This window comes from Belonocnema kinseyi, chromosome 3 (genome assembly GCF_010883055.1).
Source record: "Belonocnema kinseyi isolate 2016_QV_RU_SX_M_011 chromosome 3, B_treatae_v1, whole genome shotgun sequence".
In the NCBI taxonomy this organism is placed as follows: Eukaryota; Metazoa; Arthropoda; class Insecta; order Hymenoptera; family Cynipidae; genus Belonocnema; species Belonocnema kinseyi.
Genome location: NC_046659.1, coordinates 54,765,898 through 54,782,036, shown reverse-complemented (window position 1 = coordinate 54,782,036; position 16,139 = coordinate 54,765,898). Strand labels below are relative to the sequence as shown.

At 32.8% G+C, this 16,139-nt stretch overlaps 1 protein-coding gene across 3 annotated transcripts in view; it reads left to right on the top strand.

Moving 5' to 3' along the window:
• LOC117168968 (serine-rich adhesin for platelets-like) overlaps positions 1–15,225 on the top strand; it is a 420,717-nt gene extending 405,492 nt beyond the window's left edge. For all 3 annotated transcript variants that reach the window (XM_033354977.1, XM_033354978.1, XM_033354976.1), the window contains exons 9-11: positions 2,506–2,698; positions 6,472–6,883; positions 12,133–15,225. In XM_033354977.1, coding sequence (XP_033210868.1) covers positions 2,506–2,698; positions 6,472–6,797 — 519 coding nt within the window. In that variant the 3' untranslated portion in view covers positions 6,798–6,883; positions 12,133–15,225. The remainder of the gene's footprint in view (positions 1–2,505; positions 2,699–6,471; positions 6,884–12,132) is intronic.
• The last annotated feature ends 914 nt before the right edge of the window (positions 15,226–16,139 follow it).

The window sequence follows — 16,139 nt, the reverse complement described above, 5'->3', positions numbered from 1 at the left end:
CACTAGGCATCGGAAAGTTAAAACCGGTTCTTTGATCCGGGCCCTCAATTGCCGCTTGCCTTATAGACAGTCGTTTCATGTCGGAAGAGGAATTTATCATTTATTACAGAGCGTAACGTCATCACATTTAATTCAATTTTACTAATTTAATTTTCGAGATGATTTCACAAATGTACAACCCTTAATATTTTTTGAAAGTATGGCAGTGAATTCCTCCAGATAGATCAATTTTGATAGAATATAAAGCAGTTTCCTTATTACATCTGATATTAAAAATGAAAAAATATTCATCCTGATTTTGTTCTCTCTCTATTCTTTTTGTAGTGTTTATTCGTTTTTAATAATATTGGTCTGTAGAAATAAAAGGATAATGATGCTCTGCTTATCTTGTGATCCACGTTATAGGGGAAGACTCTTCAGAATACAAATAGCAATCGATTTTTATGTTCAGGTTTCAGTACAGCTGTATATTTTATCATTACACAATTTGCGATCAAATTACAAAGCTCTTTAAGGCTAACTCTGCTTTTATCGTTAAGAAAGCGCTCATTATTTCCTTTTATAATCATAAAAACGTGACTGAGAAAGGAAAAACCGTTATTTAAGTTTAAGAAATATACCTCTAGCAATTAGTGACATTAAAATTTAAATGATATTTTCTTATTATTCGAAGAATCATAATTGTCTAGAGCTCATAAACTTAGTATTCATGATAATTTAATTTGAAATTGTCACTACAGGACGAGTTTGTCAGGTTCCATCTAGTTTACTTGTACTACTCAGAACTTTTCTCATCAAATCTAGATTTTAGAACACGAAACTTATCTGCTTAACATTAACTCCAAAAGTAACGAGTTACTAAAATTAACTAAAAATATTTTATCTATAAAATAAAATTCTTTCATTCATAATTAATTATTGTCTATAATGTAGAGATTTTACTGATGAACAACTAAAAAGATTCGCGGGTATCGCTTCAAGGTCACGAAGCAGCGATAGTTTCGCCAGAGTAACAGTCAGCTGGAGCCAAGAATTCGATGACAAATACAGTTCGTTTTTTGAAGTCTTCGAGAACGATGTCAGACTTCGAGTGTGCAACGGAAACGGCTGTCCAAAAATTTTAATTCCAGAAAATTTGGCACTTCTCGTTTTGAACAGTGGACTCTTATCTCCCTCGGAGCGTTCGGCAGGGCAGGTTCTCGCTCAAACCCGTAGGAGCGACAAATGTGATAATAAAGCACTCTTAGGTCCGCATTAAGCATGTGGAGATAAGTCGCTCCCTCGTGGGTGAAACACCCAGATAGTATGTGTTCTAGGTAGTCAGCGTCAGCGTTACCGCTAGAGAAATTATCCTCTAGGGCCCCGAAATTATTCCACCAGAATTCCTTCGTGTCGGTTCCGTTCCAATAGTCCGACACGAAGGAATTCTAGTGGAATAGTTTCGGGACCCTAGAGGATAATTTCTCTAGCAGTAACGCTGCTCAGCGTGTGCATGAAACGCTCTGAATCTATGGTTGGTAATTTCTTGACACAAAAAGCGGTCACGGTATACTAAAGTGGAAATGACACCGTCTTGTAATGCGAAAATTAAATCCACTGTACCTAAGTTTGTTTTGCATGGAAACCATGCAAACGCTGATGAAAATGTTTCAGAATAAGTTTTTCAATATCATCCAGAGAGGATGATAATTTATCAATATTGCTCTTGTACATTTTGCTCTCATTAGCGTAAATAGTTTCAATTACATTGTGAATTGTAAACTGCTAAATAAATTATAATTGTAAAATATTTCGGCATGAAAATGTTACAATTTATCGTACCGTCTGAGCCAAGCGAGAAAAGTAGTATGATTTGCCATCTAAAAAAAATGAACAAATATTCAGAAATAGCTTATTATTTTCTGTACTATATTTCTAGATTTGAAATTTTTAAATGAAAATTGTACAATCTTTTTTTAATTGTGATAAAGAATTGTTCAACGTTTTAAAGCATTTGAAAATCGTCACTTTCCCCTTTTTTATCAGGTTTAACATATTTCTTACTTAACTTTGTTGTTTGAAAATGTTGATAAAAGTATTGCTTCAAGAAACAACAATCCCATTCGGAAAATTGTATAAATTTTATACAGTGTAAATAAAATTATGCATAATATTTTCCTATATGTATAATTTTTCGGTCTGGGATATTTAATAAAATTATCTTGAGTCAATCTTTTTTGTAAATGTGCAATAAATCAAAAGTTTTAAGGAAGATCTTTTTTATCCGGCAGCTCTAGCAAAAGTTTGCAATAATTGTTTCAGCCATGAGAAAAGTGTTTTAAATTTTTAAATCGAAAATAAATGCTGATTTAAACCCATTTTTACTTTTTTTTGTAAATGAATCGATAGGTTTCAACATTTTCTATCTCATTTTTTTGTAAAACCCTTTTATTAGCCTTGTAATTTATTCCTTGTTCGTTTGATTTGAAATAATTGTCAATAATTATATTTTCTATTATGTTACAGCCGGAGAATTGCATAGCTACTTACGAACCTCATGCTTATTGCGTCGTTTATTCAACGACGGATAGGTCGTCCGTTCGGGTGGCTGAAGAGGTCCTTCAAACGCTTTGGCGCAGCGACCACGTATCTGCGCGGGCAGTAATCCTTGTTGGGAACAAAGTTGACTTGGCTAGGAGTAGATTGGTGTCTACCGAAGGTACATACTATATGCAATTGTTTGTTAACATTACGTTCGTTGCCCTCCCACCCTACAAAGGGTTCATCTTTGTTCTACTGAACAGAAATTTTCCATCACTCACACCTCCACTCTCAAACCTGCTATAAACTCGTACTTACCTGCAAAAGACTTAAATATGCAGTACGAAAAAGTGCAAAATGTTTCGAGGGAAGAAAGAAGTAAACTGCGGACTACAATTAGCTATTCTCTAATTATATTGAGCAATTTCTGATTCATCCATGTCATGGATTCCATAACAAGATTTTGTTTAAAAAAATACTATTTTGTGAAAGTACAAAGCTTTTTTATAAAAGCAATTAGCCTTTCGTGATTTTTATTTTTGAAATAGTATACATTTAATTTCTATATAACAGAAGATTTTTTTGATTATGCTTGAGAATATCATTTCTATCTCTAAGTTAATATGATAAATAAAATGCGCATTCTCGGAACCTGTGGCTTGATTTTTTACTTGGATTTCATATGTTTAATTTATGATTGTGCATAATTTTAAGATATTAACTTTTTTATGCTCTGGTATTTCACATTCTGAAATAAAATCTGTTTGGGTGCTCAAAGTTCCTGAAAAATGTATCACATATTTTGTGAATAGTTTTCGTAATGTGAACGAGCTTGAAATGGCTTCAGTGTACGGAAAATTCGGTAGTATTACCCTGTGCAAATTTCCAACTGTTTTAAAGTCAAAAGGCCTCATATTGAATCTTATTATGTTCTAAGTAAATTCCTGGATTTCAATATTTAAATGTTGAAATATTTTAAGGTCGCATTTAAAATAAGAACGTATGTTTCCTTTCAGCCAAATAAGCCGAAATTTCATTTTCCCTTTCAAAAGACGCTTGAATTCTTTAGAATATCAAACAGTTTATCATTAATTTCCAATAATTAAAGGTAAAAGTGTTTGTTAAACCTATTTGGAATTTTTTTATATGTACGCCACTGCCTTCATCTATATTCACTCTTGCGATTTTAAAAACGAAAAAAAGAAAACTCATCAAGTATCCTGGATTTTCTGTGCTTGGGTCGGTAAAATTTTTGAAGACCTATCCTTGTGCTGAGGAAATTAAGATTTTAGTGAAAATATTCATTTTCCGAACCGGAGAAATGCAATGGCAGCGTGCGCCAATAGCCGAACGGCGAGACCCGTCGGCAATTTTATTTTTTTACGTGCTCTGGCTTCGAAGATTTGCTTTTGAACATCTTTTGAAACACTAAGATTCCCGACTTGTCGATAGTGAACATAAATTTCGCGACTCACTTCGCAAAACGAAATAAAAACGTGAGAATATTGACAGGTTCTAGATGTGAGGGCCATCAGATTGTAGTTGTAAGCGGGTCTAGTAGTTCGTCACTCAAAATATTCATTTTCTTAACAAAAGGGTAGGTCATCAGGAATGTCATCGACCCTAGGATCACAGCAGTTACCAGAGATTTTATGAGTTTTCTTTCTTTTATTCTATATATATATATATATATATATATGCATTCCACACTCTTTCATGGAAACTTGGAAAGGAGAGAAGTTTTATAATTCAAAGGCATTCTAAAGAATATATAATAAATTCGCTCAAATATTTTCCGGAATACAAATTAAATGTCATGCCTATTAATTATTGATGTACGTTACTTTAAATACTTTTGTGCTTCGGTTGCATATGTGCTTGAGTGCATTTTCTATTAGAAAGGGGTTTAGGATTTCACTAGGGGAGGAATGTGACAATCCCTTTTGGCCTTCCTGCATATAATCCTGCGATTCCTTTTGATGTGGTGTTTGCTAGGTACGCCTCTCTCCGGAAGAGAAAAATATGCTGGATGAGAAAATTAAAATCTGACAAGGAATGTCTGCAGAGAAAATTAGAATCCGAAAATATTTGCAAGAAGAGAATACACAACGTTAAAATAATTTAGATTTGAAAGCTTTCAATTTCAAATTGTTTCAAACTTTTCACAACTAAAATAATGTATAAAAACATTCTTTCACTTTACCGACATCCAGTTTCAAATTTTTTAATTTTGTATAAACTTGAAATTAAATTTTTTATTCTTATTTAGGATTTTGTTTTCTTTATTACATTATTTGTGAGAGTAAAGACAATAAGTATAAACTCTTGTTGACTTTTTAATACTTTATTTACTACATTTTTAATTATTATACGTATTATGAATTTAATTCTGTTCATTTCTTGTCCCTTCCAGTCACTTTTTAAATTCATGTACTGTAATTTGTATTTGTTTTTACTCTAATTGAACATTAATTCAAATCTAAAATGTTAATTTTTCAAACTTTTAATTTATAACTGTTCAATTCAAAACACATCCTGGAATTGTAGTTATTAATGATTGATGCTAATGAAAAATTTGAGGATGCACTTTTTCTCGAGTATATCGTTGTTTACCTATTATCTTCATAGCTATTTACGTCAAAAAATCTCCTCTGGGAATAATAATATTTTTTCAAATTAATAAATAGATATATAATATGCAGTAAATATACTACCTTAAGTAAACTTGTATAACGTATATAAACAGAATGATAGGACTAGATTGAAAATTCGAGTAGTCAAACTTGAATTTAATTTTAAAAACTGAATTCTACTAAACTACTGATTTAATAATGCAATTTCCTTGCTTGGTGTTGAAATACCAGTCCCATAAACGTTCCAGCACAAGAGTCTGAATTACCCTTGCTATGCTGTTTCCCACAGTACCTAACGACTTACAATGGAAAACTTATACCCTACACTTTATGCATTCCTATGACGTTAAGAATTTACATGCACTTATTTTTGCATTGCTTTTCATTCCTTCCCACTTATACATTACTATTACGTATTATGTAGATAAAGGATAATTCCTTCATTTTATTGCTTCTTGCATTTACACATGACTGGCTCAATCAAAATGCATTTTAACATTTTATTTCTTATATAATACTCTTATATCCGTATACCAATGTACAATGCTAACCTACTTGTTTTTATTATTATTACAAAAATAAAAACCTAGACTCCATCTAACATCATTATTTTTAAATAGCTAGTAATGAATTTTGCGAATCAGAAGCTAATAAGGCCCCGATTTCTGATTACAGATCCTGAAAATTGAGAACTAGGAAATTAACCTGGGAATGTCAAATTATGCTAAGTCATCAATTACGGACCTCCGATTTTTAAATTTCGAAAAACCTTATTTTATTTTACACTGCATTTTTTGGACATTGAATACACATTTCAATGTTCAGTGGATGGAATATTTTGATAAAAACTGAGAAATTTAAGACAGCCAGTGGGAAATATACAATTGGCCCAAAACTTGGCCAATATTGGTTGAATGCCCAGTTTAGGCAGCCTAAGCCTTCAGCAACATTTGTCCTATAGTGAGCGTTGCCAAACATTGCCACCAGACTAATCGGAACAATTTATGGCCCCACTTTCTAAAAAATAAATAACATGTTTGCAAAAAACGCATTCGAAATTGTTTTTAAACTTTGTATAAGGCTCAGGAATCAAATCCCGGACCCCCAACAGGAAGTCCAAATACCTAACCACTGAAAGCAAATTTATTCCCTAAAGAGGTCTTTTCGTAAAGTTTTAATTTAAATTACGTTTGCGATATAATTTACGAGATTTTTAGCAAAGTAATTTACCTGTAGGCAGAGATTGCTTAAGTTCTCTCGAGCAAAGCAGCCAGGGCTGAGGGTTTAATTATCCTTTAAATCGAATCGTTTGTTGCAGAAGGGAAATCCATGGCCTGTTCCTACGACTGTAAGTTCATAGAAACCTCCGTCGGGATCAATCACAACGTCGACGAACTCCTGGTGGGACTTCTGACACAGATTCGACTGAAGCTAGAAAACCCTGAACGGACGCGTGACCTATTTCGCAAACGATCCCGCAAGAATCGCAGCAGATCACCTTTGGGATCATGTTCGGAGAACAACTCGCCCAAGAAATATCGTGGCAGCCGAACCAGCGCCAGCCTCAAGGTGCGGAACCTCCTGGGCAAAGTTTGGGCAAGAGACAGCAAGTCCAAGAGCTGCGAGAATCTGCACGTACTGTAAAGAAGACTGATCCGTATCGTACACTCAACTTTGCCCTGCAAGCAGAACTTTCAAAGACGTCTTTCCATGCGACTACAAAAACTCTGGTGAGACTTTAGACTATAGGGACTATACTTTTACGTTATTTTATCTTACTCCCAGCTTCTTCAAAAAGCACGTTCCTATTAAAGTTGGTTAACAAGTTGTCAAACTTTTCAAAAAATGCTTTCAATCTCTTCAAGGCGATTATATTCTATTATTTATATGGGGTGACCAATCGCCATTGTGTGAGAACTTTCATTCCACATAGAGACATTTTGTATTATTTTTAATAACACAAATAAATCTTTCCTATTTTTAAGAAGACCATGAGTAATAGTATGGTCATTTTTCAGAGTATTATTAGATATTTATTGTAGTAAATTTAAATAGAGATAACCAACAAAATCGGAATTTTTTAGGAATGCGAAAAAACTTTCTGTATAATCGAAATCCCCATTTACAGACAAGACAGATATCTGCGGATGGCGATAAGAAAACGTAATCATCAGTTTCATTACAAAATAAAAACGTGCTTCAGAGATAAGAAGTTGCTGAATGCGGGTAAAAAAGATTTTGTCTGAAGAATTAGCTAATTTAGAGTAATTGTGATGGTATTACACTATCACAGACAATTATTCGCTGAAAATCCTCAAAAAAAAAGATCATTTGTTTTAATAGACAATAATAATTTCAAGAAATATCGATGCTAAAGGAGAGAAAACGATTATTGATACATTCAAATACTGAGCTAAAATCTAAATTTAAATTTCAAAAATATATTATAATAAAAAACTAGAATTCGAACAAATCCTTTTAACACTACGTGTACATGATTTTTTAAGAATTTTTTATGAAATAAACTCATTTTCGGGTAAATGCTGGTTAACTACTCAGTCCTGCCACCTTTAAACTTTAGTTTTAAATTATTTAGTATGATTTTGTAAGTGTTGAATTTTTATAATTAGAGAAATCAATTTAAAAAATGTTTCATTTACAACTTTTGGCATTTTTTCCAGTTAAATTACGTACATGCATTAGTTTTGAGATACTATATTAAGACCAAAGCGTCATTTGAATGCCCGACAAAAAATAAAAATTTAGATTTCAATTAGACATCGTAGGAACAAAAATATTTTCAAATTTTAACCAAATTAAAATTAAAATTAAAATTAAACAGACCAAAACTTAAATTATTCTAGTAAACATGTGAGATATAATTTTAAATACATTTGCATTCCCTCTAAAAAAAAGTGATAGCTTTGAAGCACATAAAATCTACTGATTGTCAACGAGCAGCCTCTAATAATTCAAAGTGCGATCGAAAGTGCGAGAGTGAATGTCATTTATTACAATAAAGGAGTTTTCGATACCGATATGAATTATAATGATATCGTTACTATTTTTTAAAAACAAGTAAAGCAGCAGTAGCAACGTAGAAAACAGCGATGAAAAAAATTGAAACTAGTATAGATTGAACTGAAAAAATTTAAAGGAAACACGAAAGAGTTATTTCTAATTTGGAGTGTTTTTAAGAAAGTCCATCCCTGGCAAACCTGGCAAGATGGGCATTTAACTTGTTGCAACTACGTTAAATTTGCCATTAGAATGTCATGGAGTAATTGCAATATTTTTTTTTGCAGCGTTCAAAATTTTTAGAAATTTCATTAACTTCTAATATAGGCGACTACAAGCGCATCCATAGCCGCTTAAGTATTATGCTGCTACTAAAAGAAGATTCGCTTAAAGTCGCCATCAGTCTGTTTTAATTACAGGAATATTTTTATTTTTTGCGCTGTAAAAACAACTATTGCAATTATTCCGGGACCTTCTCACGGAAAACTTAACATAGAATCCGAATTGCAATAAATTAAAGGTTCATCTTACTGTTTTTTGTTGTTGAGGTTTTGTTGCATGATACAGAAGGGATTCTATGTGAATACTATAAGGGTAAACTGTAGCCGCTACAGTGTAGCGTTTCCTTTCCGTTAATTTGTTCCGCCAGGGATAAAGATCCCTTGTTAAGAAATGAAGATAAATTCCAGTATCTGATTCAAGGCACAGCTCCAGATTCACGAGCACATGAAGTGGTATGCAGTTTTCCACCCACTGGGAAAAATATATCAAAGTCATTACGAGCCTTCAAAATCGGTTCGGACGCGACGAAGTTGTCGACTCTTGACACGCTCGGCGTAACGACAGTCATGTTTTATTCTTTGGTCGAGTTGTTTATTCCAGAAGAGTTTCTGCATGCTTGGCAAAGAAATCTACAGTACAAGGCGAGAAATTTTAATGAGAAAAATAACATCACAGATCGAATGGAGAAACTTCTGTAGAGGAAAGTTGAAAACAGGAACGAATAGGCATGGTTTTTCAGGGATTTGGATTATCTACAAAGGCAGAAAAAATAAAAAAAGCCAAAACCTAGGAGAGAAAAAAAGAGACAGCCAGCTGCAACTCTCTTATTACATCAGAAAATTATATCACGAGAGTAAAGATTGCGTCTTCGTGCGAAAAATCAAGGTCTAGTTACTGAAAAATCTCAGTTTGCCACGCTCGAAGTTCCAAGAGAACTCTCGGAGGAACTTTTTTGGAACTCTTAGAGATCTTAGTAATCTCTCGCAAAGTATGGAACATTTAAATCATGCACCACTCATACATTCACACCTTCGTAATATACACACTAGGTCGAGGACACGAACTAACAGCCGATTTCATCCGAACGCCGCCGAGTTTCACTGATTCTGAAACCCGAAAACTCTCTATACGAATTCGATTGAGACTGCCGCATTCATAATTTTAAGATACCCAGATTTCTCAGGGATTAGCCCTTCGCGAAAAATGTGTTTCAACGAGAGAACAGAATGCGTAAAAAGAAAAAATTCATGTTTTATCGGTGTAAAGCGCGGTCATATTTCAAAGAATTGCCGAGTAAAGGTTTGTTAGCATGTCCGGAATTCGCTGCGAAAGATGATAGCTCGAAAAGTACTCTAGTAGATAATAGTTTAGCTGCCTTTTTTGAGACACATGATGTTCGTCTTCAAACACTTTGTGTAAAATGTCGTAAATCCACAAGACTGAATTGATGTTTTGATCGATACTGATGGGACTGAAAAATTGTTGAATGGAAAGAAATTTTATTTGTTTGATGGATTAACCGCATTTGAAACTTCGCTGGGTTAAACGGTTATGTGCAAATTTCTAGAGCAACGTACTGAGAAATCTTGAACTACTATTATGCATATGCCATTGTTAACCCAAAAGGCCAATATATTCGATGTGTGGTGTTTAAACGTCCCAAGTATCACAGATCCTATTCAAGGACAGGTGATTTCGTTAAAAGAAGAAAATACGCGAAACTTTGTAAGAAGTACTCAAAAATTACATCGAAAGATCGGTATGAAGTAAAGTTACCATGCAAAGACAATCACGCATCCTTCCTGAAAATTACGACGTCGCTCAATAGAGATTAAAAACTAATGTAAAAAATGTTCCCAAGACAGCGGTTTTGCGGACGTCCAGTCAAAATTATTAGCAGCACCACTAAGATCAGGCCTGTATTTGATGCACCGAAAAAAGGGAAATCTGTCACTCAATCAGTATCTAGAAAAGGGGCCCAGCCTGATGGAACTTGTGTCATCATCCCTTAACAGATTTAGTCAGAGAGAGAGAGAGAGAGAGAGACAGGCCTTATTTTCTAGATAAAATGAATATATCTATAGATTATCGTGAATCCAGTAGACAAAGACTTCCTTTGTTTCGTATGACTAGACGATGATTATCAACAACAATCGATTTTGGTATTAGGCATGGGAATATATTTTCGTCCTTTTCTAAAAGGTTTCGCTGGAGATGCCATTGTCGTGTTTGGTGAAACAATAATGATTTTTTAAGGTTATGAGTGAGCTCTAAGAATCAGTAGTTGACATTCATTCGCAGATGAAGAAGCATTTTATATTTCCGTATCAAAAATGTCACCTTTATTCCAATAAAGCATCCTACTCTCCAAATATCGCCCCGTCGTATTTCTATCTGTACCGGTCAATGCAGTCAGCTCTTTCCGGAGAAAGGTGAAGAAGAACTTCCGGCAAATTCTGCTTTTTGGAATAAAGTTTACATTTTTGACATTGAAAAATAAAGTGTTTCTTCATCTGGAAATGAATGTCAACTACTGTGGCATAGACCTAGAGCTCACATATAAACTTAAAAAATCGTGGACCATTGTTTCACCAAACACGATAATGGTTTCTTCGGCGACACCTTTTAGAAAAGGGCAGAAGCCTATTCTCATACCCAATAGAAGTAGACATGAAAAAAGCGAAAGAAAGTGAGGAAATTAAAGGACTAATTCTGGGTCAATAATTGTGTCACCTGCGTGAATCCAACGAAAGAATTAGAAGTTTGTATTCATGGGACTACGGCTATCATGGGTATGGGGAGATTGGAATTGCATGGATGAGAAAATTCCGGAATTGTTTCAAAAGGATAGTCTCCGCTTATCCTGGGAATCTCTAGAAACAAACAGAAGGATATGATTTCGATTAATCCAACCGTATTGGGTCACATTCTGCTCATGCAATGTTGCTTGAGCCTTCTTTTCTTTCTATAATATTAATGAAAAAAATAGTCTGAAACACATAAATTGATGTGAAACAAATCCAAGAATAAAAAACTACCTAATTTGGACAAGCACCACCATGCATTAAAATAACTACAAATATTAGCATATTTCAAAGAAACTTGGGTTTTTATCATAATAATTCTGAGCACAAAAGACGAATATGGAGCTTAAGAGAAGAGGGATCTTTAATAAAACTATATTCCTTTGAGGTTTATCTTATGGATAAAAGCATCTCCGAAACAGAATACGAAATTGATTTGATCTTTTGCTGAATGAAAGACTCAACGATCTTAGATTATACTGGTGCCTTTGATGATGACTTTCCAGAAGGTTAAAAAGCAACTTTATTTTTTTGCAAATCGTATATTTTTGACTCTTGTACACTTTGTTCTGAAAGTAATTAAACCAACACAAGAGCTCTATTAAAATCACCAGATGCCGGAAAAAGCAATCAAAATATATAATCTGAAACTCATTCGAATGAAAATTCAATCATTTTTAATTTGAAAGAAACTTGTTGACCTCGTCTCTAATTGCTGTATATTTTGCCAGTTTACTGGATTCACAATAATCCCCACGTTTCCCAAAGTATATGTAAAACGTTTCGAATACGCATGAATGAAAGTACATAAACTGTATTTTCGTTCGATGAATATCGATAAATTATTCTAATCCGAAAACATGATATTTTTGCAGGTGCATTCATCGGGTATCCTGGCTAACATTTTATCCTTTTTAAATCGATGGGCAACAATTGTACAATGCAATATGGAAAGCAGAAATATTTTTATGGAGACCAAAAAGAAGACGAAAAATATCGCTTGGGATTCAATCAACGATCCAAAAAGAGAGGACGAATGTTAAGAAATCTGTATTTCAATTACCTATCAATAATTGTAAGGCCATGAACTGTTGTCATAAAAATAAAGTGATATTCTGAAAATAAGAGAAACCAAATTTTAAAAGTGGAAGTTAATCATTTTTAGAGTCAATGAAAATTGTGTAAATGCAAAAGTTATTAAAGATGAATTGATAATGTGGTTTACAGAGACTCACTTATTTTGTGTATCAACTTTTCATGTAAAACATTTTTTCCTCGATATAGTTAAGGAAACAAAAGAATGTACGCAGAAATAGAAGAATAACTAGAGCCTGCAGATGTGATATTCTTGTCTTGTTCCAGTTTCATGTCTTTGAAGCGCTTCCTTCTTACTTTCCCGAAATGTTCAGCGCTCGGGGGAAATTTACGATTATACGTGTAAAAGTAGTTCGAAATTGGATGGACTAAAGAAGAAATTAAGAGACTGTAGTCAATAGGAATATCAAAACATGTAATTGTACGCTCGCCTTCCTATGAGTCGGTATTGATTTCGAAAGTTCAAACTCACCGATCGCACTAATTGAAAACGGAATACAGGGTGGTCCAAAAAAACGAATACATAACTCCAAATTCTTTTCAGAAATCAAAAATATTGTACAAATACTAAGAGCAAGATAAAGAATGGAGGAACATTCTTTAAATTCAAACACTATTTTATTTCTCCAATACGATACAAATATTTTTAAATACTATCAAGTTATGAATTTGTTTCACTTGGTGTTTTTGGATCCCTAAAGTACAGAAATAAAAATCCGGATCGATCGCAAACGCAATTGAATTTTTAAAAGTGAATAACTAAAAGAAGGTTCAAAGAGAAAAAATAGATAACGGCTGTACGCAGATTACACACGCTGTATTTTTTATTCCTGGTCCACTTCGAATACGCTTGAATTAAATAGGTGACTATATCCAAGATCGTGATTAATCAGCGACCAAAAATTCCTTGGTCTCTATTATCGTATGTTATTATTAAATTTATATATATAATTATGGTAATTCTTGAGAGAAAAAAAGAAGAAAAAAAAGCGAAAACTTTTACAATCCAACGTTATGACCACGTATGAATTTACACAATTTTTTACATTACTATTTTGTACGTCGACGGATTAAATATTATACCTAATCAATAAACGTGCTGGTTTCGAAGAACGGTGGCGGGTTTAGAAAATCGAATGAATAACTAATAATTTTCCGAAATCACGCCCTGAGAACGATCGAAAATCGTTTATTGTCGATCCTAATGAACTCGAGGAAGCAACGGAATGAGCAATTTTAGATTAACATTGAAATTAGACTTTATACAATATAATATATACATTCGTGATGTGTATATGTATATGCGTTGACGTATTTGTAACTTTGAATTTAATGCGTGTATGTGGTCCACTAGTGATTAAGTGCGTATAATTATATATTATATTACGCGAAAACAACACCATAAATAATAATTATTATTACAGGGAATGCGAGTTTGACATTTTTTATGGAGCTGGACACTTTCTAAAAGAAATCTAAGCATAATTAAAAAAATATATCATTCAAATAAGGAACAATAGTATTAGAATAATAAACTAAAAATTTCAAATAAAATCTCGGATCTATACAAATTGAAAGGGATTTAAAAGTTGCAGCTTAAAGAAATAATTTTTGACTTTGGTGAGAACCATTTTTTATTCATCCTTTTATATTTATATAATTATATTTTATTAAATACATCTGCCGAGACACTCATTTTTAATTTTATGAAATCATAGTTTGGAATCTAAGTAAATTGTTTAGCCCAGCAAATTGTTTTAAATATGCAATTTCTCTTTGTTTCTTTCTTACTTTTTTTACTATAAAAAGTATTCATTTTTTTAAAAATAAGGTCAAGTTAAAGACCAAATAAATCTAAAGGATTCGATTAAAATTTCAAACGTCATAACTGATTTGATTGATTACCCTATACTAAAATACTAAGTAGTTGTATACCCATATATTTATTTAAAAAGATTGATAAGTAATCTGATCCTTCTCCTGTAAATATATTTACCTCTCTTTCGGAGTAGTTGCAAACAATTTCAGGAATGGAATTCAGGATTTTTATCAATAATCTAAGTACATTGTCCAAGAAAAGTTAGAGTTGCACTTCAATGTGAAAATTCAAGAAGTTTCTGAAAGTATTCCCGTTTTTCAGTGAAGGCCATTACATTTTTCAAGAAGTATACTTATTGATGCCCTGTCCAGTTCCTAGAAAAACGACACAAGTAAATCATAGGCGTATGCACTGAATTGCACGGGAACGTGTGGGAAAAGGATATTTTACGTAATCACCAATTTATCCATTTACAAGACTCATAACTATATAAAATACATATATGCCTCTCGATGTACTTCTTAGGGGATATTTGTAGGTCACTGAGTGTTCCGTTTCACTATTATATTTGTAAAAAACCATTTCTTCAGAAAAGAAATCATTTCCTCTTCAGATTAAAAACAAAATACCCTAGAATCAATAATTGTTTATATTTTAATGTTAACAATTGGATTTATTTTTCCCTACAAAACAAACCAATTAATTTAAATTTTCACTTTTGAAATCTTTATATTATTATTTTGTTTCAGAAAGTAAATGATTTCTATTCTGAAAATGGGGCCTTCTTCAGCGAATATTTTGCTTATCAAGTATACATAATCTTAGAGCTATAGGAAGATTTTTGTCGATAAAAGATCACGTAAATATATTAGAATTCCTTATCCAAATATAATATTTGTCGACACAAGCCTGACTTCGTCACCATATAATTTAAAAAACTTTATTTTAGTACAATAATCTGTTCATACAACCTTTGCAAGCAGAGACAGAGCAAAAGAATTTTAATTCAAATCTGTAAATAGTCTAAATTACAAAAATACATATTTTGCCTGCATTCAAATTTTTATTTAAAAACTTATTTTCCTAATTTATTTTAAACCTCGAGCGCCGCTGGTTACTACGTTAAAAGCGTGAGAAGAAAAGTGAATTGAAGAAGTTTTACGAAGATTATAAAAAAAAGCATATACTGCAGTCAACCATAGAAGTGTGGCGTTTCTTTCTTGCCTCCGTGCATTCTCGCTTTATTTTAAAACCCAGCAACATCCAATTTCTGTGCCGCCAATCATTTTATGTTTCATTTTCCTGAAAAAACCAACCTTCCCAGAATGTAAGTGACGTTAAAAGACATACAATAAGCTCTGAGCTTTCACTTGGCCTTTTTTTACTCCAAATAATCTTGCAATTCGAAATGAGAAAATACAATATATAAATTCTTTCCGTATTTTCTAATCTGAAAAACTATATTCTTGCAGAAATCCTGATAAAAATTCTTAAAGTTTTTTCTGGGAAAAAAATTTCCTGAACGTGATACACGTCATAAAAAACTCAATGAGTGTCATCAAATGCCTTATTTTTCAACTTATTGATTTTATCCAACGCAATATCCTACACTTCCGGTTGTTTACGATGAGCAAGTCATTCTATTTATTCCAAGCTGATTTTTGTTAGATTCAAAATGATGAAACTAATTCTATTCAAAAATTATTAATTATTTTCATCACTTATTTCATTACAATTATGCTTCTTGCTTATTTATTTTTACTACTTTAATTATAATTTCTTAAGATCACAAGCATTGTCATGTCCACGTATTCCTCAACTCGATTTGAGATACCCCGCTCGATTTTAAATTGTCAATCCCTTATAAAAAAGAATGATTGGTAAGTATTAGATATAATACTTTTTCGCGAAAAAAGTACTGGATCCAATACTTTCCAATACTTTTTTTCATAAGGGACAGCCACTTAT